This window comes from Quercus robur, chromosome 5 (assembly GCF_932294415.1).
Source record: "Quercus robur chromosome 5, dhQueRobu3.1, whole genome shotgun sequence".
Taxonomy (NCBI): domain Eukaryota; kingdom Viridiplantae; phylum Streptophyta; class Magnoliopsida; order Fagales; family Fagaceae; genus Quercus; species Quercus robur.
In genome coordinates this window covers 43,686,899-43,714,474 of record NC_065538.1, presented here as the reverse complement: position 1 = coordinate 43,714,474, position 27,576 = coordinate 43,686,899, and the positions used below count along the sequence as shown (strand labels likewise).

At 33.4% G+C, this 27,576-nt stretch overlaps 1 protein-coding gene across 7 annotated transcripts in view; it reads right to left on the bottom strand.

The window, feature by feature from the left end:
- Positions 1-27,576, bottom strand: part of LOC126726035 (uncharacterized) — a 282,058-nt gene that overhangs the window by 175,203 nt on the left and 79,279 nt on the right. For all 7 annotated transcript variants that reach the window (XM_050431138.1, XM_050431136.1, XM_050431133.1 and 4 more), the window contains 3 exons: positions 7,264-7,278; positions 6,969-7,081; positions 6,638-6,713 (listed from right to left, as the gene is read on the bottom strand). In XM_050431138.1, the coding sequence (XP_050287095.1) occupies positions 6,638-6,713; positions 6,969-7,081; positions 7,264-7,278 (204 nt within the window). The remainder of the gene's footprint in view (positions 1-6,637; positions 6,714-6,968; positions 7,082-7,263; positions 7,279-27,576) is intronic.

Sequence of the window (27,576 nt, the reverse complement as noted above, 5' to 3'; positions counted from 1 at the left end):
AGCCCCAAAAAATCACTGGCACCATACTCTTTGTAACATATATATATATATATATATATATATATATATATATATAAAAGAAGCATGCTTAATAAAGCATGCTTTTCGGCTTTTTGAGTGGTAAAATAACCTGTTTGCTCAAATACCATCATCAATGTAAACGCCCTAATTCTAACTATTGTAATTTTGTAAGTTAAACAGCGAAGTGCAAGACTAAACATTTATAAATACGTTCAAGCAAATTTTTTACCAAAAAAGTAACTGAAGATGAAGCATTGTTCTAACTAGATAATTGCTTACAAAATCTCTAAGCAATGGCATAATTTATAGATTTCAATCTTCTGCTAAAATTCATGTAGTGAACAACAGTACCACAGTTAAAAGGCTATTTGAATTGGGGACAATTGTACTCGCGGTATCTCTCACAATCATCATAACCTTTGCTAATGCACTGCATGATTGAAAAGAGAAAAACAATTGTTATAAACTTGAACAATCTCATGAATATGTAACACTAACTTGTTTGGTACAAAAGCAATGGTAACTGTTTCTTTTTTCTTTTCTTTTCTTTTTTTTTTTCTTTTTTTTTTTTTTGAGAAGAAACTAATAACTTTTTGATAGATGTCTCAGTAGCAACCATCCCAATATGCAATCTTAGGGGATAGCATATAATTACTCTAGACTATATACCATTCCAAATCTCACTTCAAGGAAAAAAGAAAACGCAAATTCTAATTTGCAACTCACATTGCTTCTAGTTTCTTAGTTTTATTTAGTCATATTAAAAATAATGTTTTTAACCCTAAAAATGTAAGTACCACACCTTATATGTCTCTAATTCTAGGTTTTCTTTTTTGTAATTTATGAAGTCTTGTAGCATAGTGTCGATTTTTTTTCATTATGTATAAAAAGAAGGCAATGATAAAAGCACACAACAGATTTCCCAAATTCATTACAATTATAGTTCTCAATTGCAAGATTGAATATTGTTCTTTATAAGGAAACAAACCAAACGAACTTGAAGATGACAAAAACAACAAAACATCATCCATTAGTTGATCAAGATTCATCAATCACACATAAAAAAAGATCCCCACATGACATAAGGGAGAGTCCCAATAATCCACGTATAATAATCATAAGCAAACGAGTTTTGGTTCATCTTTCTAGCAAACAAATTAAAGATTTACCTTTCACTTAAAGCAAAATATAAAGAATATATAGGGTCAATTCCGACTTGAAGTTGTGATTTTTTTTTTGATAGGAACTTCAAGTCACAAATTAAATTAAAATTTGATATATAATAATAACATACATTTCATTAGCTCATGAGCGTCACATATATTACCCTTTCTCATTAGCAACTGAAGAAGAGGATGCAATTGACATATAAATATGGAATTCAGAGATACATCATTTCAACTTAAGTCCAAATAGACTTAAGGAGCATAGTCCAAGAGGTATTCCATCAAGATCTTTTACCATAAAATTGCTCAAAAAAAAAATCACATTTATTGAATACTATAGTGCAATAAGAACACACATTTTAAAGGAAAAACATATCAAATATGCAACTTAGTTAAAGGGTGACATCACCTACCCCCTTCTCTTTCACACCTTATATTTATATATATAGCATAGTTTTTTTTTGGAAAAATATATATAGCATAGTTAGCCACTCAATACATTAGTTTCTATCATTCTTTTAGCCCCCATGATGCCAAATTTTCATCTTTTCAACACGAGATGAAAATATGATGTGTAACTGGCATTACCTACTCCCCCCCTCCCTCTCCTTACGCTCTCTCTCCACATGAATTTTTTTTTCTGTTCTCTTCCGAACCCATAACTTCTTCTCCTTCTTCTTCTCTCTCCATCTCTTAACCAAAAAAAAAAAAAGCTTCTTGGTACTTTTACACACATTTGCAAAGATATTTATTATATGTTAAGCCGTTTGAAAATTTTGCGTGCGTGTGTGAAGATAGCCCTTTTAGCCCTTGTAACCCCAAAATTTCATAATTCTGCATTGATTTTAACACAAGATGATGTAGCCAGATTTGAAAAGTTGCCTACATATGTTCATTTAATGGCAAGGATTTGAAAAAGTATTTATCAACTAAACAAGCTAATCTAGACATCAGATTATTTATCAACTGAACATGTTAATGCAAGATAGATAAAATGCTGCAAGAAATTGAGAATAGTGCTAGCATGAAATTCCTGATAGGTATATAAGGCCAAAGTTTATCCCTACCCAATTGGCAAGCATTGCACCCAGATACTCCTCTTACAAAGGTTGGCACTTCTCTCTCTATTTCTATTTTTTTTTTTTTTTTTTTTTTTGATATATTACACATGCATCCAATGAATCTTAAACTCTTGATCCCACCTTTATCTTATACAAGCAAAGGAGATGCTACTTGAGATAGACCAAACTCTTGGCAGACTGTCGTTAATGTTACTACTCAAACAACCCTAATCAAAACCTAAATGCCCCCCCATATATTCCTTGTCAAATAGTCATCAAAATTCAAATTTTACGAACTCCATTTCATTCTACAAAGCCTAACCCCTAATTTCTTCAATTTATAAAATTGACTGGGGACCATGCCTCATGCGGAAATTACTGGTTTAGATCTCCCCTTCCCCCTTCCATTGGGGCTAAAAGTAAAAAACCTTATAAAAAAATTCCTCAGTTTCTTCTACAACATTAAAACCTAAATCCACAAGGAAAAGAATTTCTCCAATCTGTCCTCCGATCCTATATTTTAGCCAAATCAATACCCATACTATATACCACCCGTCAGGTTGCAGCCTAGTGGTTGGAGGCTTGGGATGAGCTATAAACCCAAACATCGTAGATTCAATCCCATTAATAGTTCCTCTAGATACACGGTTTTGGAGGGCAGGGTTGTGTATCCTTGGTTTACTCCCTAGGGATGGGTCCAAAGAGCCCTGCCTTGGTGAGGTTCCACGCCATCCAAAAATACCCAAACTATACCATTGTTATTATTTACAATTAATAATGAAGCAAAGAAGAGAAATAAATAATTCATTTGGTGTCCAACATTGACACTGCTGTCAACTCGATTCTTTATTCATCGGATTTAAAATGGAAACAAAAAAAAAAATTATCAGAAAACTCAATAGACAGGAATTTTATAATAGGACTACGATTAAGAATTAATTTAAACCACACCTTTCAAGCCATAAACTATGAATTCCTTATAACTCAGTTATATCATAGAAACAGAATATTTAGAAGTTTCTTAAATAAACACAGTTTACCTCTTTGTATGACTTATAAATTATCCTGCACATCGGCAAGACCTTGATCATTGAAAGATTTCTCCCACCCTGAAATAAAAGGTAAGACCCAGCACGCCCCCATCCACATATGCAACAAAAACATTTTAAAATGAAAATAAAAATGCATAAATGAGAATTAAACATTAAGATAGAAGATTTGACAGCTTCAATTGGAGAAAGAAACAAACACCAGCATTAAAAAGGCCAGACTTACCCTTCCGTAATTCAGCCAAGGGTTGATGTTTTGGGTCTGCAGAAATGATGCATGAGAAAAGATAAGTTGAACCGTAGATAACTAAACTAAGACAGCTATATAAAGATCAAATGGTAACGCATTAGGTGTTTTCTGCATCAAATAAATATCAATGAATAACTGTTTTGCTAAGTAGATATCAGTGAAAAACCAGACCATGAGAAATTCCAATGGCTAGAGCTTGTTGGCTGTTAATATGTGACAATGAAGAATTGAATTATATTGGGCTAATTTACATAAACTAAACTACACAGCTCATTCTTAAAATTAATAAACCATGATTGAACAAAAAATTAAGAATTGAATTAAGCTTTCATTTGGCTTGTGCTAGACAATAACAAAAATTCTAGTGGAACGTCTTTAGAATCCATAAAATGATAATTCACCAGGAATGATTCATTTATCAACTTCAAGCTCTATCCTTAAACTAAGTTGAGTGTCCACAAATTGTTGTAGGAAGAAGGCAGAAAGAAAAAAAATATTTTAATTTAGAATTTATTTGTTTTTAGAGCCAATTGTATACTTATTTTCAGTATTAGTAGTCAATTATGTTTATTAATATTTTTATTTAATTTCATAGAGTTAGGGGTATTAAGGAAATTTAATAATTGGGATTTTTGTGTCATTTAGAGTTAGGTTTTCAATTAGAATTAGAGTATCCTACTCTCAGCTTGGTTTTTAAATACCTCTCCATCCATAGCTAACCGCCCTATAGCAAGCTCTGTCCCTAAACTAAGTTGAGTGCCCACATCTTGTAGAAGGAAGAAGGCACTCAAAGGAAGTTACAATCTTATTAATGTATTGATGTGGAAAAAAGAAAAGAAAAAATATTTTAATTTATAATTTATTTGCTTTTAGAGTCAATTGTATAGTTATTTTCAGTATTTAGTAGTTAATTGTGCTTATTAATATTTTTATTTCATTTCATAGAGTTAGGAGTATTTTGGTAATTTAATAATTGGAATTTCAGGGTCATTTAGAATTAGGTTTTCAATTAGAATTAGAGTATCCTATTCTCAACTTCGTTTATAAATGCCTCTCCATCCAAATCTAATTGCCCTATAGTGTTACTTCTACAATGCGAGTTCATGAAGCGATTGGAAAAACTTGGTATATTTATCCCCTTCCTTTAGCCAAAGCATCTGAGACTTTTGCCTCTAGCTTATTTCCTCAAACAACAAGTTTTCTCAAGTTCTGCGATGGCCAATTTCCATTGCATCTTTTCATGATCAGTCTATCCTACTTGATCACATCCAATGACTATATGCAAGCTAGCAACGTGTTTTTCCTTCTTGTTACATTTCCAAACTCCGTTTCATTCCACCTTTGCAAATCTAACTTTAGAGTCTTCAACTTATAGGGCAAAACAAAGCTAGGCGAGCCTTAAAAATGATAAGATTCCCACAACCCCCTCATCCTATCAATAAATCCTTCAGCTTTTACCCACATGTTTTCAAATCTAACAGGCTCCAACCCCATTGCAAAACCTACACTCCAGAAGAATAGGAAAATAGTTACATAGTAACTATGGAAGATGCCTCAGAACTATTTTTAGTTGGACTTCGAAAATTATGGATGTCTTGCGCCGTAAAAACTTTAAGACTTTATGGGCTTGGGAAATAGTTAGATCTTTAGATCATATGGTTAGATATATCTAACCAAGACTGTGGAATCTGCTGTGAAGGAAGTCAATGCATGACTCTTTGGTGCCAACACCACCAATCCTTTGATCACCTGAGTCCTATCCACTCGCACGGCTCTCTACCTTCCGGTATTATCATTGAACCTTTGTTTCTTGTATCGCTGATTCTCCATACTCCATCACCACAATATACCACCCCGAGAATTTCTATTATTTTGAATACAAAACACCTTCCTAACTTCCCAGCATGACATGATAAAACTATAGTCCAGAGGCAGTGCAATTACTTTCACCAACAATGAGCTTAACCACTGGCTCCTTCCCCACCTAAAATCATATTATTCATGCTATTAGTCCCCCGTCCAATGATGCGTGACCCATACATCCTCTCACTCTCAGACTCTCTTCGAGGATAACTTCAAAGGATTTCGATTCAACATGGAAAAAAAAATGCCTTCTTCCCATTTCTTAGATTCAGATAAAGTTCTAGATGTTCGGTTCTCTCTGTACATCACTAATCTCCTTGTGAATCACTAGATCTATAAGTTCTTTAGGATTTCATTTTATTATGAGTGCTAAGGAATTGTGGTCTCTTATTTTTTGTTTGAGTGGGATGAGTTCGGTTATTCCAAGATTAGTGCTAGAATTATTTAGCATGTTGGAAGGGACATTTTAACAAGAGGTACAATGCTGCAACCTGGAAGATTGGAGCATTTGGAGGGGCCGAACACACACTCATTTATATGGTAGTCCTACATTCCAAAACTATTCTTGAATAACGTAAGCCTCCTTCTCTAGCTATAATATGCATGCCACCAGTAAGATGTGATCCAGGGGCCCCCTATTATTCTCCCTTAACATCTTAGCCTAGCTATCGTAAGTTGAACAACAAAGCATGAGACCAACTTAACCAACGCCCCCCCCCCCCCCCCCCCCCCCAAAAAAAAAAAAACCCCTTATAAAAAGTAAACCTTTATCCATTGTTTACATAAAAATTGGTCAATCTAAACTATCAGGAATGATAGACCACCAAAAAAAAAAAAGGCAAACAACTCGTGCAACTCCTAGGAAATCCTCCTCCCCCACAGATTATTTATTTATTTATGTTTTTGAACTTGGCATTTCACTATTTGATGGATCAAAACTTGTATTAGACTGAATTATGACACCTTGAAATACAATCCAATATAAAGGTCTTTTCTTTGTTTTCCTTCTAGACTTAGTATGTAAATCATGCAAATAAAAAAATTTGTTTATAAGAAATAAGATTATAGATTTTCTTGAATAAAATTAAAAAAACCAACCCATCTTAAGAGCACTAAGCAATCATCAGTTTGTTCTTTAATATATAGAGGCAAAAGTGACACCTAAAAGACAACAAGAAAGCTTCTGAGAATCAACAAGAACCAAAACAAAGTAACAGATTTACAAACCCCTCTTAAAATCACGGCATTCTTCATAGCCTTTGAAGTATAAATCACAGTAGTCAGTGTAAGTACTATTTCTGCACTGCATAACCAAACAAAGAAAAATTATGAAAAAAACTGCCCCACAATTAGGAGTAGAACAAAGAAAAAGGAAGCAGAAAAAAAAATTACAATAACTGAACAGAATAGAGAAATTATAAAAAGAGCATATTTTTCTTTAAGTCTACTTTAACAAATTTTCAACCGCTTTGATCCTACCATTTGGCATGTTTTCAGAACAAATCATATTCTAAAAGAATTCATCATTTCATAACAAATTTTAAAGAAAAAAACGTACCTCATCATACAATTCGTGTATAATCGCGCACATAGTGCTTGAGCCTGGTCCCCGTCCCGATATGGCCGTCGTGAATTTACCCAAAATAACCATAATCAAAACGTTTCTAGTAACTACAAAGGTAGAGAAGACACAAGGGTCAAGGTAAGTAGGTAACAACATATAAAGCAACAGATCACAAACATAAAATAAAATTAAAAAAAAAAAAAAAAAAAAAAAAAAGCAGCTAAGGCACCAGGAGGGATCAAGCACTAGTCTTTGTTTGATTAACAACAAAATACACTTTCACACTTACGTTTGGAACTATTTCCTGCCAAAAAAAAACAACAACAAAATTCAGCACAAACAATATCTAAAATAACTAATTAAAGCATAAAAATAGATCAAATTTGCAACAGAGAGAGAACTAAAGCACATATAAAACATCAATTACTGTGATACATTATGCACAGAGGAGAGGAACAGCTAAATCAAATACTATAATGAAAACGTGCCAGTAAATTTTTGTCTTTTCAAATACATACATATATATATATATATATATATATATATATATATATATATAACACAAACACAAACGGCAACAGCCAGCACATAGTCTTTTATTTTGCATTCGAATCGGATAATATTCAAAATTGGAGAAACTATCAAATCGACCAAAAGGGTTTCGAAAAATTATTGCTTTTTTTTGTGAGAGGGCTAAAAAAAAAAATTATACATATAGTGAAATTATCTTCGGAAAACAGAGGAAGAAAAAAAAAATTAGAGACCTTTAGAACAAGACATGGCTCCTCGTGCAACAACACCGAATCTGAGGCGGGTTTTTTCTGTAATTCTTTTAGTCTAAAAAAAAATACTGCAATAACAAAGCTAATTACATTACATAAAGGCAAACCCCAAATTTTACCCTGCCTCCCTCAATATATAGTCACACAGACACTGGGCGGTTTGCGTGTAGTGCAAACCTTCACGTGTGCGAGACTATATATATTTTATTTATTTATATATAATATATATATAATTTATATCTATCTATTCAAAATTTTATTTTTTTTGAGGAAAAAGTAAATAAATTTATTAAGGAAAATCATATTAGAATGCATTATCCACATCATTAGTATCTGTAACTAAAACTGTTATTCTAACAAGGGGTGTGAGCAAGCTTACTACCACCCTTTTAATATGATTGAAACTACATATAACTATAGAACTCTTAACAATCCTAATCTCCTCAATGATGTGCCCAAACATAGTAGTATTAGGCCTGAGCTTGTTAACTGCCTCAATGACCATAACAACCTATATTTAATTATTTATATCTATTTATATAATCTACTAGCCATCATCATATGAGGCTTTTTATTATTATTATTATTATTATTGGATTTAGTGTCATAATTTTTCATTTATCATAATTTGAGATTTGTTTGTTTGTTTATGCATTTGCAAACTATGCAATGAGGCTTTTTTTTTTTCAATATATATATATATATAGAAACTTGAAATATTTTTTTGAGCTTTACTAATTGTTTATTTGCTAAAAGTGCTTTAGAAAATAAAGGGAATTTTTTTTTTTTTTTTTTTTTTTTTTTGTTGTGGGGGTGCTAGAATAAGCTCAAAATCCTAAAAAGTTGGTCTTTTTTCAAAATTCGGGTCGTTACATTTTTCAATCACAAAAATACTTATGGAATGAGATTTATGCGTTTGTGAGTGAAATAATTTTTTTTGTATATAATTCTCATCACACCACTAGATATTTTTGTAATTGAAGAATGCAGTAACTCCGAATATGATAATTGAAAATTATTAACCTTTACAAAAAAAAAAAAAAAAAAAAGATTAAGAAGCTAGTTTGGAGTTAAGGATCTTTGTATCCAATTCTTTTCTACAGGAGTTAAAAAAAATAAAAAAATAAATTAAAAAATCGAAGTAAAAAAAAATCTGTGTTGTGCAAATGTCCATTACAAAAAAAATCGAAATGCAGTCCCCATTTTGATTATAAAAAAAGGATAAATATTCTACCCAATATATATCTTCCCATTGTAATTTTGATTTATTTTTAGTTTGTTTTGTTTCATATTAGTTTTGCTAAATAGGAAAACTTTATGAATTTTCACTGCATAGTCCTCACACAAAAAAAAAAAAAAAAAAAAAAAAAAAAAAAAAAAAAAAAAATTAAAAAATTAAAAAAGGAATTACCAATCCTATGAAGCAGGAGATCTCAATTAAATAAGAATTACCAATCAAATAAACATATCCAATCCCTAAAGCTTAACTACATAGAGATTAATGTATATGAAGTGCTACCTATTAATTATTACTAGTGTGTAATCCTGTGCATATGCACGGGTACATTTAAAAACAATCACACTTACACACACACACACACAATTTAGAATCTAATTGGATCTAGATTCTTCGATTTTTGCACCCAATAATTCACTTAGGTTGGGGTTTTGGGCTGGTGGTGGTGTAGTGGTTGTGGCGGTGGTTGGGTGAGTTTTGCACCGGCAGTGTTTGTGGCTATAGTGGGTTGAGTTTATTCTCTATTTTGTTGAAGATTTTGAGTCCCCCCCCCCCCCCTCCTCTTTTGTTGAGGTTTTTGGATTTAGAATTTGTTGGAGGATCCAGTAATTGTGGTTGTAGTTTGTGGTGGTTGATTTGCTGTTGGTGGTGGTTTAGTAATCGATTTGTTGTAGGTATTTGGTTGTATTTGTTTTGAGTTGTATTTTGGGTGGTGGAGGAAGCTCTTAGTTGTGGCAGTGGTTGTTGGTTCTTGGTTGGTGGCAACTGTCACTGAGTTGTGTGTTTGTAAATTGGCTAGGTTTTGAGTTAATATATTATTTAATGTGTTGTATATATTATTTTAATGTTTAGAATCAAAGAATAGAATGTGTGATGAATGCTGTATTGTAAAATGATGTGGTAAAATAATAAAATATGCTTTTTGATGTATTAAAAAGGCATAATTTTGCAACACATGATGGGAATGCTCTAAATGCACTCTACCATCACCCAATTATTGGAATCAAGATTTTCAGCGCATTTAAGGGTTACCAAATAGCCCATGGCCCATGGCCTGACCTAGAAGCCTGGCGGCCTACCAGGCTAATAGGCACCTGGCCTGTTGTTATTAAGGCCCATGGGTAGCCTACTAACCTAGTGGGTCAAGCCATGGGCTAGTTTTTATGCCCATGGGCACCTGGTGGGCTAGCCTTGTAGCCTAGCCCGTTGCCCAATCTAATAACTCAGAATTCATAACAAAAATATATAGGAGGTGTACAAAGGATTTATCTTGAGACATTATAGAGGAATTTCTTAAGAGAACTCCCCCAAGTGCCAACCACTAAGATACTTAAAGTGATTGTGCTAAACTTAATTTACTAAATATATATTTTTCTAGTGGTCTAGCAACTTTGAACTAACCATTTGACATTTTTTTATTTAAGATAAAAAAAAAAAAAAAAAAAAAAACCCCATTTAAAGCCTTAATAAAAAAAATTAAATAGGTTTCCATCAACAAAACAAAGAATTAAATAGATTTGACGGTAAAAAAATTTGTAATTAGGTAATTCTTTCATTTAAAAAAATTTGATTGTTCCCTTATTAAAAATGAATTCTTTCCTTATAAAAATAATAAAATAATATGCTAACACAAGCCTATGAGTAACTCATTAGACCCAACCCGATAGCCCAACTTGCTAAAGATAAAATGGGCATTGCTCATGGGCAAGGTCATGGACTGGGGTTTTGTCTTTCGACTTAGCCTGACCCGGCCCGTTAATTAGTCGATAGCTTGTTATGCCTAGCCTATTGTGCCCATGGGCCAAGTAAAAAATGGGCCGACCGGCCCATTGACAACCCTTAAGCGCACTACATACACATGGTAAGTACTCCACAAATTCATCCTTTCTTTACTGAAAAATAAAATAAAAAATAATTAAAAAAGAAGAAGAAGGAAAATAGCCTATACAAAATGTCCGCTTTGGCTACTTCTTGCTTGAGCTTTCTAGCTAGGCTGTTATCTTGAATTTCTTATCTAACTAGAATAGAGTAAAACTTCGTATTGTGATGCAGCCCTTTTCACCGGGGAAGGTGAAAGTAAAATATTTTTCTAATTAGTGTTTCTGAAATTTTAATTCTAATCTGACATGAATAATTAACTTTGGATTTTTGTCTTTGCTGTTAATAAGGCACAGTAGTAGAGATAAACTTTGAGATATTAAACCACAAGACCATCTCCAATGGTTGCCTCGGAGGATATTGCCATATATGTGTTAGAAAAATACTTCAGAACTACTTTTCTATGCTTCAGACCATCCAAATATTTTTCTACTATAGTTTGTTTGGTTGCAATTTTTTCCTTAGCGCTATATGTGGTTACTATTATTAGTTGAAAAAAAAAAAAAAAATTGCTTGATGGGCTGATTACAATTTGGTATGTTTGATGTTCTGTTTTTTGTGTTATTGCAGGGTCCTTTGACTTCTTTCTCAATACAACGAAAAGTGTTAATCTATATATATCAAAATTGCGTCATTAAAGTAGGTTGCAAAACTTCTTAAAAGTTCCTGGACTCAATTTTCGATAAGGCGTTTTTAGTTATCAGCTTCTCTCTCTTTGTAGTTCAGATTTTTATGTGATAAATTGGGCTAGTGTATTTATTACAAATTTTTTTTTAAACATTGCAAAAATAGAGTTTTTTTGCTAAATATTCAGTTTTAGCACGAATATTAGCAATGAACTTCCTTTTTCTGATAAGTTGTTTCTTTTGTCCATTGACAAGTCCAATTAAAACCCAACCACACCACCGGTTTCCTTTTATCGGTGAAAGAGAAAATTTAACCACCAAATTACAACTCTAGAACTACATTAACAAGCAGCCAGGCCGCAAACAACAATTTAAACAAGGATGCAACTTGGTTTCTAACTCTAAAACACTAATCAAGGAAATAGAAAATTGACTACGAACAACAACTGTGTATATATATGCCCATTCTTGGCTCACGTATCATCATATAAACGAACAACACAATATTTCAATCGTAAAATAGAGTTAATTTTGTGAGTTACAATTTTTATAAAAACATCAAATTTGCTTTCTTTTCTTTCTCTCTCTTGGTACTCGAGCCTTAGACCTTTAGTCTAGAAAGCACGGATGCGGCTGGGAGGGTGCCACACCCGAGTCCGACACGGGATACGGCGTCTGACGCGGTTGCCCGCGTGTCGGTGCCGCGTCTAATTTTTTTTTTTTTTCCCTCAAATTCGCTCCGACTTGGCTCAATTCGCGCCGAATCGGCTTCGATTCGCACCGAACCGGGTTGATTAGGCTAGAATCGGGCCATATCAATCATATCAGGTCGTATCGACCGGCAACCAAAATGGCCGATATGGCCGAAACAGGCTGGAAACGGTCGAAACAGGCCAAAATCGGCATTGAATCTGGTCAGAAAATCCGAAATTCTCACCTCAAAGGCATAGTAATGTGTTTCTTGCCTTCTTCTTTCTTTGTTTTGTGAATCAAAGCATAGTAATGTGTTTTTTAAAAATATTTTAATAGTAAAAATATATAGAAAATATAAATAAAAATATTTTTAATAATTTTTTAATCGCCAAGTCCCGCCGCACCTGCACCCTACTTTTTCAAAAATTGTCGAGTGCTAAGTGCTAACATCTCACCAATCACCTTGGTTTAACCTAGTTGTTCACCTAATCATTGCCTAAGATTGATTAGCCAAACAAAACAACTCGTGTGACAGAGATAAATGTGAAACTCTAACATCTCACATGTTGCCTCAATCTCTCTAACTCTCTAAATATGAGATACTAATATCTTGTCACTTGCTTTAATCCCACACATTACATATTTTGACGAAAGATTATAGTTTGGACTTTGGAGAGAATCCAAATAATGAGGCTTTAATGTAACTGTAAGTGACTAAATTTCTCGTTTGAAATAAGTCAAACAAGTAAAATAATGTTGCAAATGCGAATTTGTATTGATGATTGTGTGGTACAATTTTCTGTAATTACAAAAGAGTTATCCTCTGATTCGATCTCCTTAAAAGACTTGTTGATTGGATTTGTAGTAATGTGATTTTGACTTGAACACCCAATATACTTCAATTTGGTTGAAGAATGGATCGAAGATCTTTGGAACAGAATTACAATGAATCTTTGGCTATGAGCTTGTTGGAAATTCTTTGTTCTTCACGTTCTTTGTGTTCTTCGTCTTCGAAGGTTTGTGGTGGAAGTTCTTCGAGGCTTTAGAGGCTTGAATCCGTGGAGTTTCACTGATTTGTGGTTGTTTAAGGTTTCTGGAGGCTTTTGAGCTTGATTCCAGTGAACTTTGAGATCTAAGAAGATGATTTGGATGATTCCTCTTCGAATGTTCTTTGTATTTGAAGGTTTGTAGTGGAAGTTCTTCGGGGTTTTGGAGGCTTGAATCCGTAGAGCTTCACTGATTTGTGATTTGTTGATATTTTCGGACCTTTGAGCTTGATTCCCGCAAACTTTAGGATCTAGGCAGATAGTTTGGATGATTCTGCTTCGAATGTTCTTCGATTTTGGGGTTGAAGTTCTTGATGCTCTTGAAGGTTTTGAAGCTTGATTCTTGCAGAGCTTTTTCACTTATGAATCCTGGTCCTTCTGAATCTTGGTCCTCCTAAATGTCTTAGGAAGGCTTCTATTTTTAGGAGTTTGGAGGTGGGTGAGCAACACGTGGCGGAGTTTGATTGGTGACACATGTCACAGCCTGATTGGTCTGCTTATGTCATCGCTTACACGTGCTGGACTGCTTGTGTCATCGCTTACACGTGCGAGGCTGCTTGTGTCATCGCTTACACGTACGAAGCTACTCGTGTCATCGCTTACACGTGCGTTGATGCGTGATTGGTTTTTGCATGACACTTGGCAAATTTCTGTTGGCTTCTGAATAGTGATAGCAAAACCTAGTAGCAGTACGTGGTGCTTTGTAATTGGCTGTATTTTGTGGACTTGGTAATGTAACGTGTTAGCTTGTGATAGGTCGGGAATTTTCCCTCTCTACAGTAATTTTTTTTGGGTTGAGAATGCCACTTAACCCAAAAGTTTAAGATTAAAGGTTTGGTTCAACGATGTTATATTCATTTCTCAGCTTTTTATTTTCTTACATGTGGGTGCACTCCGACAAACTATTTGGTTGAATTGTAGAATGATAGTTGATTTATTATTTTTTTTTATAAGTTTAAAGGTTTGGTTTAATGATGTTATATTAATTTCTCAGCTGCTCTTTATTTTCTTTCATGTGAGTGCATTCAAAAAAAACTATTTTGTTGAATTGTAAAATGATAATTGATTTTTTTTTTCTTAAAGAAGAATATATATGGGTGGTTTTTTTTTTTTTTTTTTTTTTTTTTTTTTTTTTTTTTTTTTTTTCTCACCTTTAAGAAAACCAACCCCCAAAATATTGAGTAAGTAGAAATCTAACCTAATTGAAACCCTTTTTTTTTATTTATTATTATTAAAAAAAACAATTTTTATGAGTGCAATGACATTCAATTTTTTTCCCAACAACTTGTAAAAGAGATGTTAATAAAACCTAAATACTAAAACTTAACTAACAATTTTGCATCTCAAAAAACAGGAATGACGGTTTTTTCAACCTAGAAAAAATATAGAAAATTAAATAAATAATATTTAATTCATATATTTTTTATGAGATATTTAATTATTACAAATTTATTGCTTTAAACCTCAAATTATATCGAGTTGCCTCTAAAGATAGATAACCTCTTTTGAATTTTTCCTATCTTGAATCTTGATCAAATAGTAAGAGATTTATCAGTTTTAATTTTTAAATTAAAGTAAGTATGGGCTCCGAGATAAAACACTATCCCATTGCCTATCTCACTATATTTATCCATTACAATATTAAGAAGAGAATCAAGATAAAAAAAAAAAAATATATATATATATATATATATATATCTTGACGCACATAAATATATTTAATTTTTTTTTCTTAATTACGCTGTTTTCATCAACATTTGGTTCTTGGTGTGTGCATGTGTTTTGTAAAAAAATTATTGTACACTCCTTGACTATACTCCCTCCATCTAACAAGGAGATGGATTTTAACAACCTGCGTTTTACGTTGTTCCAATAGTGATTAAAACATCAAATCTATCCAATTATTTAGTGAAAAAAATTGGAAGGGAATGAAAAAAATCGTGCAAGACAACTTTAATGAGCACGTGTGGTGCATTGAATAGATGTGCGGATAGCCTTGCTAGAATGAGTTTTAGTCTAGATAGTGTTTTTTCTTCTTTTCATAGTCCGCCTGTGGACTTGTTGGATGTTTTTGAGGATGATCTCAATGGGGTGTATGTTAGCAGGCTTTGTCCTGAACCTGTTGTTCCCTTTTAGTTTGTTTTAATGAATCGTCTTTCACCAAAAAAAAAATATATATATAAATTAGATATCTTACAATTTTATCACTTAAATAGAAAACAACTTTTAAATGAGAAATGTGAATCTACTTGCCACATTATAAATTTTGTTTTTTTTTTTTTATACAAGATAAAAATTCTACTCTACTCTAATCTAAGTGTATATGTGTGTGAAACTCATTTTTTGAGATTTGAACTCCAACTCTTACCCCCCACACCCCACATGCCTCTGTCTCTGTGTGACCTTAATACATTTTCAATTGAAATTAATTGTACTAGATAAGATAAGCAATAATAAATCTGAGCAATACAAAAGGTCATAAGACGCTAAAATTTTAAAAATTCTAGTCAAACAAAATCCTACTTACCCCAAAATTAAAGGTAAAAATACAAAGCAATATTTCGTTAAAATTTCCCCCTTTTACTTTTACCATTGCTGTTGGAATTTTCCTTGCACTTCCGGACTTCCTGAACAAGTCTGGATTCCAAAGAGTCCTTGCGGGTTGAGAACGTTGAAAAAGCAAACCAATAAGCACCCAATTAATTGGGCTGCGGTCCATTGGATTTTAGCTTCTGCTTTGAGTCCTGAGGGTTTGACATCAACCAAAACCATATTGGCCCAACATTAGCCCAGACAGAGAGAAAATGGATGGTCTCCTAATTCGTTCAAAAAATAAATATAAAAAAGGAAAAAAGAAAGTAGGACTAGGGCCATAAATGTAAATACCCCACAAGTAAAATTTCTCATTCGTTAAAATCTTTAAAAAAAAAAAAAAAAATTTGAGAGAGTTCAGTATATTTCTTTTAAAGCTTAATTTTTTAAAATGATTTACTTAAACCTCAAAGTTTTTATAAATAAAATTAAATAAACGTTTCTTTTTATAGTTTAAGATGATTTTATTTAAATCTTAGAATTTTGGGTAAGTTTCATTTAAATTTCTTTTATTCCAGCTAGTCATGTGATGTTTGATTGCATTTACAGAAAAAGAAAAAAAGAAAAAAGAAAAGAAAAAGAAACTTGCCCATTAATTTTAAATAAAAAATTTTGTTTAAAAAATCATCTTCTATTTGTTGTGAAATCTAATTTTAACAACAGACAAACCTACGAATCTAATCAATTTGATCCGATCTAATGAGGTGCTTAACAGGTTTATATGTTGAACATGCGAATAACCAGATTCGACCAACAAAGGCATACTCACTTTCATAATATTGTGGTCCTCCAACTTGAGATTTTATGCATCTCTCCAATGCTCATCACTGAGGGAGGCACGATATAGTAATGATTTCTTGTGAACACGTGAAACTCGACATTTTTTTTTTAAATCGTAAAAGTCATCCATGATTGATTTTGTGAAATTTTGTGAAAATTATCAAAGAATCCACTAGGAAGTTATCTTTTATTTTATTACAAAATCTAGTTTTGGCAATATATGACTGAATGGCTTCTTCATAATTGCAAGAGAGACTAAAAGAATAATTAAAAGTACAACCATTTTAGAAAGGAAATAGTGTGAATCACGAAAAGTTGAAAATTTGATATATTATCAATAAAGTGAAACTAAAGATATTACAAATTTTACTATATAAACCTTACAAATTGATGTTTCATTAATCATAAAAAAAAAAAAAAAGAAAACAATTCAAAGTTTCAAACATTCATCTTTTATATATATATATATATATAATTTGATTTTTAGCTGACTTCATAATATATTGTTTTTACAATATTCTATATATTTTTAATTGATTTTAAAATATTCTACATTTAATTCATCCATTAAAATCATAAAACATCATATTTTCTTTATATGGTAAATTATATAGTTTTTTTTTTTTTTGAGAAGTTTAATTATATAGTTAAATATACAAATGCAATCATAAAGAATATCGAATGCTAGATTAAATAGTTTTATAAGCAAAAACAATTAAATAATTTTCTAATAATAACTATCATAATTATCAAATTTTCATTTTTATGAATTACCAAATTTCATATTTAGATAATGCTAAAAATTTCTGGTGTATTACATGAATTATTAACTAATTTATGATATGTTTCTAAAAAAAAAAAAACTAATTTATGATATAATTAATGTGGGGGCCAGAGAATTTGTGATCTCGGCCCACTTTACATTAGGGCCCAAGGTCCATGCCGAGGAGAGGCGTTGCCGAGGACATGCAACGGAAGTCCAAATGACCTAGAGATATAGTCGAGAACGATTCTTTCCTCGGCATCCCAAAGCGCTCCTAGAAAAAAGGGCGAGTACGGTATAGGAGCGGTTCAAGGAAAAGCTAAACACCTCCGCATTGATGGGGAAAGGACCCCTGAACAGTGTGGTGACAAAGGACAAGGGAAAGGCTGTCATTATTGCAATTAAGTACTCTACGCCTGACAGAGCAATGCCTTTCAACTTTTACAACCACCCCCAACCACTTTGGGTATGGGCTGATAGGACAAGTATCAACCATAGAAAGCTGAACCTACACGTGGACGTTGGAGAGAGGGTAAAGGCTAGTATAAAAGGAGAAGGAAGCAATCCAGAAAAGAAGGCTGGGACCAGGGCCAAGAACCAGAGCCTCCCAGGCCGTGCCGAGGAGAAAGTCTTCTTGGGCAAGCACGGTTCACCTCTGTGCAATCATCACGAACACCATGACTAACGGCTGTCTGTTCACCAAGGCCTAGCCTTTAGCCCACTCTTTACAAATTTTATTGTTTGGGCCTTTAACATTCGAACCCAATACACCAATTTGGGGTCGTTACAAATTGAGTCCTTACAATTAAAATGACGACAATCACATTTATTATTATGTTGGTTTGAAATGTTTTCATAAGAAATGGAAAAAAGTTACTAATTTTTTTGACAATTTTTTTTTTTATTTCCTATAAAAATAATATCAAAAGTTTTTAAAAATTATCCATTAACAAATTCTCTAAGAGCACTCTTTAGCCGGATCCAAAATATCAATCAACATTCCTCACTCCACAAATCTAAAGCACAACAAATTAGATTGATATTATTTGGTGATTTTTTTTCTTGAGTGAAGGTACAACAATGAATTTGAAAAATTCTTTAGACATAAAATTAATGAATATAACCCATTTTCTTGGTGATATATCAAATTAATCTAGTGTGCTACCAATCCTGAAGCCCACTTCTGGGTTCGCCCTACCTATCCTGTGGATGAAGACATTTAGAGATTGTATTAAACTATAGCCCAAAACAAGAACCAATTAGTCTGTTTAACCGATTGGACTCTGAATCGATCCTCATTTTATTTTCTCAATTGAGCTAGTAATATTTTTAATTAAAAAAAAATACAATGCTTTTTTTTTTCTTAATTTTTTAATCACAAAATAGTATTTAATTAACAAATACACAATTACACATCAAAAATATAATTTAGTTTATAATCACATTGTTCCTCAGTCTACGTTATGTTATAAACCTGGATCCACCAAAGCAAGTGTGCTAACCAAGAAAGAGAGACAACGCAAATTGAAGATGTTCTCATCATCAAACCCTAGTACGGCCTTAGGGTTTCACATGACTCACCGACTTTTTACATTCCTGGGTTCCATTAGCCTCCAGGTACCACATTATCATCTATGTAATAATACTTTTAATTTCCTGTGATTATAAAATTCCTGTGAATCTTGGTAATAGTGGGTTTTTTTTTTTAGTCTAAAATAAACTTTAGATTTAAGTTTCTAGAATTTAAAGATATACTAGCCTTATTGCATGTGCTATATATACATGTGCTCTAAGACTTATTTTTTATTTTGGTTTAGTATTATAATTTTTCCATCATTCTAATTTGAGGTTCACATGTTTGTCAAATAACATTATGCATGAACTATTGATATAGTCAAAAGTGTTATGAGGCTAGCCTCAAAAAATGAACACATCCACACATGAACATATGATTTCAATGTTATTTCTGTGTTCATTTATTAAAGCTAGCTTCATGACACTCCTAACTATATCAGTAGTTCGCAAATGCATAATATTATTGGACAGACATATAAATTAATTGCAAATTAAAATGAATGAAAAATTATGACACTAACCCGATCCCACAATTTCAGTGTTCATTTATTGAAGTTAGCCTCATGTCATGACAGTCCAAGTTGTATTAGTAGTTTGCAAATGCATAATATTATAGGACAAACATGTAGATTAATCTCAAATTAAAATGAATGGAAAATTATAACACTAATAATAATAAAAAAAAAGCTTGAGAACATCTAGAGTTTATTTTAGACTTAAAAATATATTCAAGATTCCTTTGTAAAATTGGACGTTTGAACAACGATGATTACCATTTTTTTTTTTTTTAGACTCTTTTGTTATGTAAGAGAGTTCTAATAGTGTATTGGTATAAAGTGGAGAATTAACCCTTTGAGATAAAATTGATAAGAGTAAGAAGTTTTTCAAAGAGAGTTTCAACTTATAGTGTCCGTTTCTAATAATAGTTTTTTATCATCAGACCAAGACATCAATAAGTTTTTGGTATACGCGGGGATTAAACCCCAAATCTTTTATTCAACCATTAGAGACTTTACCAATAAAGCTAATTGAAATCCATAGTTAGTTAAGGAGTTGATCCTGCTCAGAAGCCATTTTAAAAATAAATAAATAAATCCATTTGTGTGATATAATATATATATATATATATATATTTTGTTCCAGTGACAGAAACAAAATAATAAAGAAAACGTAAACCCTGCCAAAAATTCAAGCCCAAATCCAATATAAAACTCAATCCTATGTTTATCTCTCACTTCAATTCACGCACCACCATAGGCTTCATCGTCAAGAACCAAAAAGAACCCATCTTGATCGTTTCCTTGAAAGAAAAATCAAAGTGTTGGATTTTGATTGAGATGTTTGAAAATTTTGGACTGGAATGGTTTTTCAGCCAAAAATAACAAAATTGGGCATAAATTAATATAGCAGTTTAAAATGTGACGTAACCAAAATAAAAAACCAACCATAAACTCACTAGGAACCAACCACGTACATTATGCATATATCAAAAGAATTCTTGCTCAAACCATATAGATAAATTAATTTAGTTTGTGTATCTATATAAACTAGTTGTTAACCCGTGCTATGCACGAGAACCTACTTATTTACGTGGTAAACTAAAATGATTTTATAAAATTTTAAATTGATTAAGAAACTACATTATTGCATGAATTGCTCTTGTATAACTTCAATTTGTATTACAATTTGATAAAGAAGTCATTGTTTGAACATGCAATGACTTATTAAAAATATTAAAGAATAGTTCATGACTATAAACCTATAACTATTGAAAAGAATCAAAAGATTAAGAGTTTAAAAATTATAAATATATATATGTGTGTGTGACTACACAACAGAGAAATATAAGAAAAAAATTTGTTACACTCAAAATAATAATTCATGGTTATAATCATTGAAATTTTCCAGATAGTTTTAGATATTACAAAAATATAACTCAAAAAGTCAGATGTTAAAACTTCCAAAAGGTCAAAAAATATTAAGGAATCATAAGATTTACATCCTATAAATTATTGAAACAAAACTATGTATATATATATACATGATTTTATAATAGAGAAATATAAAAGAAAAATTGATTACCTTCAAAAGAATAATACACGGTATAGTTGTTGAAACCTGCTAAACATGTTCAAATATTGCAAAAACTAACACAAAAATTCAGATGTGAAAACTTCCAAAATGCCAAAAATATATGACTATTCAAAAGAGAAAAATAAGAAGAAGAAGAAAGTACATGAACCTATAAAGTAATAAGTTTTAAATTTTAATGGGTCTAAACTTTAAAAAATGAAAAAAAATCACATGTTAGGTTGTGTTCCTAGCAACCTTGAAAGAAAAAGTAAAGGGAAAAAAAAAAAAACCATGAAATACCATCAAGCAATAAGTTTTAATGGGTTTAAACTACAAACAATGAACAAAAATAATCATAAACAATCATAGGTGTAGGGTTTGGTTACCAAGATCAGATGGTTGTAAAACACAACCTTTCAACATTGATTTAGGGTTATGCAAAAGGCAACATAAATGACAGAAAATTGTTTTTACGTTGTCTGTTATGCCAACCATCTAAATATATTAATTCCAAAAAATATTAAATAAAATAATTCCTAGAATTATATGAGATAATTAAGAAGAACATCAAGCCCTTGCGTGGATGTTATTTGTGGACGGCTGTCCATCACTACAATTCATAGACTTTGTTGTTAATAAGACAATCGAGTTCAAAACTAAAAGCGATTAGGTGGCCTTTGTATTACAGGATTTGTTCTCGTTGAAGAATCAACTTGCTTCCTACTATGGCTTCAATTTGATATGTGTGTTTTCTTTGTGAAAATTTGAGTCAATATGAAGGGTTTCGACCTTGGCAGAAGTTTATATTTGTGAAAATTTTTGTTATAGAATTTTAGTTGAAATAGAATTTTCAAACTCTTGAAACATATATCTAATAGAGTTTTATTTAAACTAAACTATTGTAATACTTGATAAGATATAAAACCAAATATAAAAAAATCTAAAATAAAAAGAAAAAGAAAAAGAAAATAGTGATGACGTGGAAAATTATGGGAGTTTCAAAAGTTTCGGTTATATATATATATATATAGATTACATTATGCATGACTTTTAAAGAGAAGAAAGGCGGCTATACCAAAACTAAAACCTTAGATCTTGAAACCTTCTACTTAAGTTAAATAGAGAAAAATCATCCTTGTGCTAAGAGCAAAATAATAATAATAATAATAATAATAATAATAATAATAATAATAATAATAATAACAATAATAATTGTGTATTCTAATAATAATAATAATAATAATAATAATAATAATAATAATAATTGTGTATTCTTGTATTGAGTATTAAACTATTATTGAAAACAAAAAATTTGATCCGACTAAGTTCACTGTTATTGCAAATCATTGAAGAGTTTTTAGGAGTGCTAAAAGTTTTGGTTCAAGCAAATGAGATTCTAGTAAATTGCGTATTGTAACAGGAAAATGAGGAAGATAGAATTTTATTTTATATAGGCGTAAATGCACTTTTGGTTCCTACATTTTGCATCTTTTCCATTTTAGTTCCTACATTTTCATTTCACCACTTTTAGTCCCTAAATCAATTAACATGTTTCATTTTGGTTCTTACCGTTACTCACTTAATAAAAATTGCTGATATGGCAAACGGAGTGCACTGTCGGCACATTAAATGATGATGTGGCTAATAAAATAATATTAAAAAATGTCACATCAGCATAAAATAATGATTAAAAAAGACACATAAGCATCCACTTCAACTTTTGATTTTGAAAATTAATTTATCTATTTTAACAAAATAAAAAAAAATGAAAAAAAAAACAAAAAACAAAAAACAAAATTAGAACCGAAAATACACATGAATTCAGATCTAGTCTCATCTTAAACATGAACAAGAAAGAACACAAAACCAAGATATTCAATCACATGAACACAAACCCAAAAAAAACTTCAACCCAAAACTTCCTTATCAAAAACCGGTTACCCCAACCCTTCCAAAACATTCTCCAAGCTTCCTCTCTCTTCCAAAACTCAAGGCTTCCTCTCTCTCTTCCAAAACACGTTCATGGCCAAAAGCTTCGAGCTCTACCTCCTTGCTCATCGCCACCGCCACCACCACAACTGGTTGTGGTGCTTTTTTTTCTTTCTCTGACTGACCCATTTTCTTTATCTCTTGAATTTGCTAAAACCCAAACCCAAACCCAAATGCCTCAAGCTCCTCGCTTAGATCAGTGCTTTGCTCTCTCTCTGTGGCTCAGATCAATGTCTTTCTCTCTCAGACCGGTGTCTCTCTCTCCCCGATTCCCTTTTTTGCTCGCCCCTCCTTGTTTCCTCCCCTTTCCACAACCTTCCATAGTTTTGATCTGGGTTTAGAGAGAGGCCATGATCAGTGTGGTGGTAGTTGTGAAACAAAAATCAGTGGTGGTGGTCGATGGGTGGGTTTGTTGTTGGAGTGGGTCGTGGGTGGGTTTATTGATCGTTGATTGTTAGGTTTGAGATTTTTTGGTGTTCTTGTTGGAGATCAATTTGTGTTTGTCTTTGGTTGACAAGAAAGGGTAAGAAAATCCTAGAAAATCTGAGTTTGTGTTCTTATGTTTAATTTGGGTTTGTGTTCTTATTTTAATTTTAATTTTGCTTTGTGTTGGTATGGTTGAGCTAGGTTTGTGTTGGTATATGTGGATTGATTTTGTTTTGGATAATTTGGTTTATGTATATATACATAAATAGATTGATTTTGTTTGTACAATATTCATTTATGATTTTTCTAGGTTTGATTTTCTTGTGTTCTTATGTTTGATTTTCTGGGTTTGTATGATTTTTTTTTTGGTTTGTGCTCTTCTGTCTTTTTGATGAAGATGATGGCAGATCTAAATTTATGTATTTTAGGTTCTAATTTTTTTTAATTTTTAATTTTGTTAAAATAGATAAATTAATTTCAAAATCAAAAGTTGATGTGGATGCTTATGTGTCTTTTTTAATCATTATTTTACGATGACATGGCATTTTTTAATATTATTTTATTGGCCACGTCAGCATTTAATGTGCCAACAGTGCACTCCGTTTGCCACATCAGCAATTTCTGTTAAGTGAGTAACGGTAAGGACCAAAATGGAACGTGTTAATTGATTTAGAGACTAAAAGTGGTGAAATGAAAATGTAGGGACCAAAATGGAAAATATACAAAATGTATGGAGTAAAAGTGCATTTACGCCTTTTATATATCCAACAGACTTCCAAGTTCCAACAAAAAGATCACTCGCAAAAAGAGAGATCATCCACAAAAAAGCACAAGCATTTATGACTAGAAATATGGATTTCTTTTAATTAAAATAGAAATTCATTTGTGAAGAAAGAACACTACTGAAAATTTTTAAAAATCTGAGATTAGTACCTTAGCAAGATAAGTGGAACATTTGTAGTGGTTACATATACAGAGGGTTTAGAATGTTTAGATTACAAAGGTTTTATTGATTATAACTGTGGGAGCTCGAGGACCGAGGATGAAGTTGAAATGTTGCAGCATTGGTGTGGGAATGCTGCAGGCCACAGGCCCAAGGAAGAAAGCCGCCCGATAAAGGTAAGAAATGAATCAAGGTACTCTATAGTATTTTAAGTGGGAGTTGGAATCTGAAGAGAGTGGAGGTCAGTGGACAGTAGGGAAGCTTCTAGTCTGGTATAGCCTGTTGCATCTACATTAAATGGTAGACAACAACTTTATCAGCCGCATTGATAAGGAAATGACCTGAACAGTATAAGTCACAGTTAAGCAGATTCCTTCCACCATCTTTTTCAGATGTGAAAAGTAACAAGTGTCATAAAAGGAGGGAGGTTAGGTGAGAATGGATGATGGAGATATGATAGAGGTAGAGGTATATAAGGAAAAGGAGGAGCATTGGAAGGGGGGATCGAGACAGAAGCATCAAAAAGAGATAAGCACAAAAGAGAGAGAAAAAAGGGAGTGAACAGTGTAACTATCCACAAAAACTTATCCTCCTCGAACGAGCTGAAGGAGGAATAGATTCCCCCTTTGTTTTATAAGATTAACCTTTTCTTCTCTATTGAGATCCTTGGGCAGAGTCCCCTCTTGTTGTTCGTTTCCCTCTCTTACAAATTCTATTGATTTGGGCTAAGGTTGAATTGTGCAACTCACTATTCTAAGTGGGCTTGGGTCGATAGATTTTTTGGTCCTTACAATTGGAGCCATTTGTGGCAATAACAAATTATGGTGGATCCGTCCTGAGTACTGATGGCTAATGTAGGCCAAGATAGGGTGGAATCAGTGAGTTCCTTGAGGGAGAACCAGTTTGTTAACTTAGAGCGTAGGAGAGATAGGCAACATACCTCAAGTGTTATGGTGGAGTCTCATCACACTAAATATACTCAGTGGAGTCATTCCAAGTCCAGGAGCCATGCATTTCTTGATTTGGAGACGCGGAAGTTGCAACAGGAAATAGATCGCTTGCACAACAAGTTGAGGCGCAGGGGACGTAAAAGGATAAGCCCCTCTTCCCCACCAAGTGATGGCTTTAGAGGAAGCAGGGATAGTTCTTACTGCCGTCGGTCGGAAACTCCATCTAGTGAGTCCTATTCAGTTTCTTTGCGCCAGGATAAGTGGGAGAAGAGTAATCATAACTGTAAGAAAAGGGCTTCCCATCGTGGTCTGGGGAATGATGCAATAAGTAAGGCCCTGCAGCAGATCTCTAAATCACCCTTCATTAGAAGGATTAACAGGGCCAGGCTCCCTCATCGGTTTTCTCAGCCGACATTTTCTATTTACAATGGGAGAACTAATCTCGTGAAGTATGTCAGCCACTTTAACCAAAAGATGGCAGTTCATGCCAACAATGAGGCCTTAATGTGCAAAGTGTTCCCCTCTAGTCTTGGGCTTATGGCTTGCGTTGGTTTGATGCCTTGGAGGAAGGGTTAGTAGGGTCTTTCGAGGAGCTGACAAGGGCGTTTGGGGCTAGATTTATAACATGCAGTAGGGTCCCCAACCCACTAGACTTGTTGCAGTCTATGTCAATGAGGGAGGGAGAGACCCTCAAGACTTACTTGGACCGATATTGGGAAACATATAATGAAGTTGATGGAAGCTTTGAGGATGTGGTCGTGAGGACTTTTAAGGTCGGGCTCCTCGCCGAGCACGAGTTGAGGAAGTTGTTGATGATGAAATCCACTTCGAATATGCGCCAACTTATGGATCACATAGGTAAGTATAAGCGGGTGGAAGAAGACCAAGTGCAGGAAAAAGGGAAGGCTAAGATGTTCCCAAAAATGAGGGATCCTCGGGGAGGTGGATACCAGGGTAATCACCCCTGAAGGGAGTTTTCTAATCAAACGTCACTCTTGAGAACTCAATCGGCCAACTCATTGTTTAAAGAATGAGCCTTATTTCAAATGGCCCAATAAGATGGGCGGGAACCCTTCTAGAAGAAACCAAAGCCTTTATTACCATTACCACCAAGACCAAGGGCATACTACGGAGGATTGCAGAACCCTACGAGATCACTTGGGCTAGTTAGCAAGGACAGGGAAACTCAACTGGTTTCTACATCAGCCTACAGGGCAATTCAGCCACACAGGAACTAAATTTCATAAGGGTGGCTCCCCTCCATTAGCACGGTGCACTATCAATGTAATTCTCGCTAGGCCAAGGAACAATGGGACCTCAAGCACTGGGGTTATATCAGTAGGTATGGGTTGTGATATAGAGGCTGATGATCAGGCTCCCAAAAGAGCAAGGGCGATGGTCACCCTTACTCTGATTTTTTCTGAGGAGGATAAGTAAGGAACCCTCCAACCACATGATAACACTCTAGTGGTTACCGTTAGGATTAGGGGCTACAATGTGAAAAGAGTACTAGTTGACCAGGGGAATGGAGCAAAGATCATGTGCTCAGATTTGTACTGGGGGTTAAATTTGACGCCCAAGGACTTAGACAAGTATGATTCACCGCTGATAGGTTTTGATGGCAAAATGGTGGTCCCCCGAGGAATGATATGACTGCCCGTATAGGTTGGTGATGTGGAGATCCAGGTTAATTTCATAGTAGTAGAAGCGTTCTCCCCATACACATCTAGCCTGGCTAGACCCTGGCTTCATGCCATGAGCGCTATGCCCTCAACATTACATTTGAAGGTCAAGTACCCTACTCAAGGGAGAGTGGGAGATTTGGTAGGTGATTAGGCCATGGCTAGGTAGTGCCTGGTGTCAGCAATAATGCAGCGGTCTTTGGGCCTTGTCGCGGTGACTGAAGATCCGATTCCATAGCAACTAAAGGGGCCTGCAAGGGAGCAGCAGACTAAGACATCATGAGAATTATCTGAGGAGCTTGAAAAGGTGATAATAAGGTTGGACCGAGAGCAATATTTCCAAGTGGGCTCCTAGTTGCCACCCATAGAAAAGGCAAAGTTGGTGAAGTTCTTAAAAGTAAACATTGTTGTTTTTTTGTGGAATGCTTATGACGTTCCAGGAATTTATCCCGAGTTGGCGTGTCACCAGCTGAACATAAATCTCGAGGTTGTGCCACATAAACATCCTCTTCAGCGCTCATCCAAAAATCACGCCGAGGTAGTCAAGATAGTGGTGAACAAGTTGAA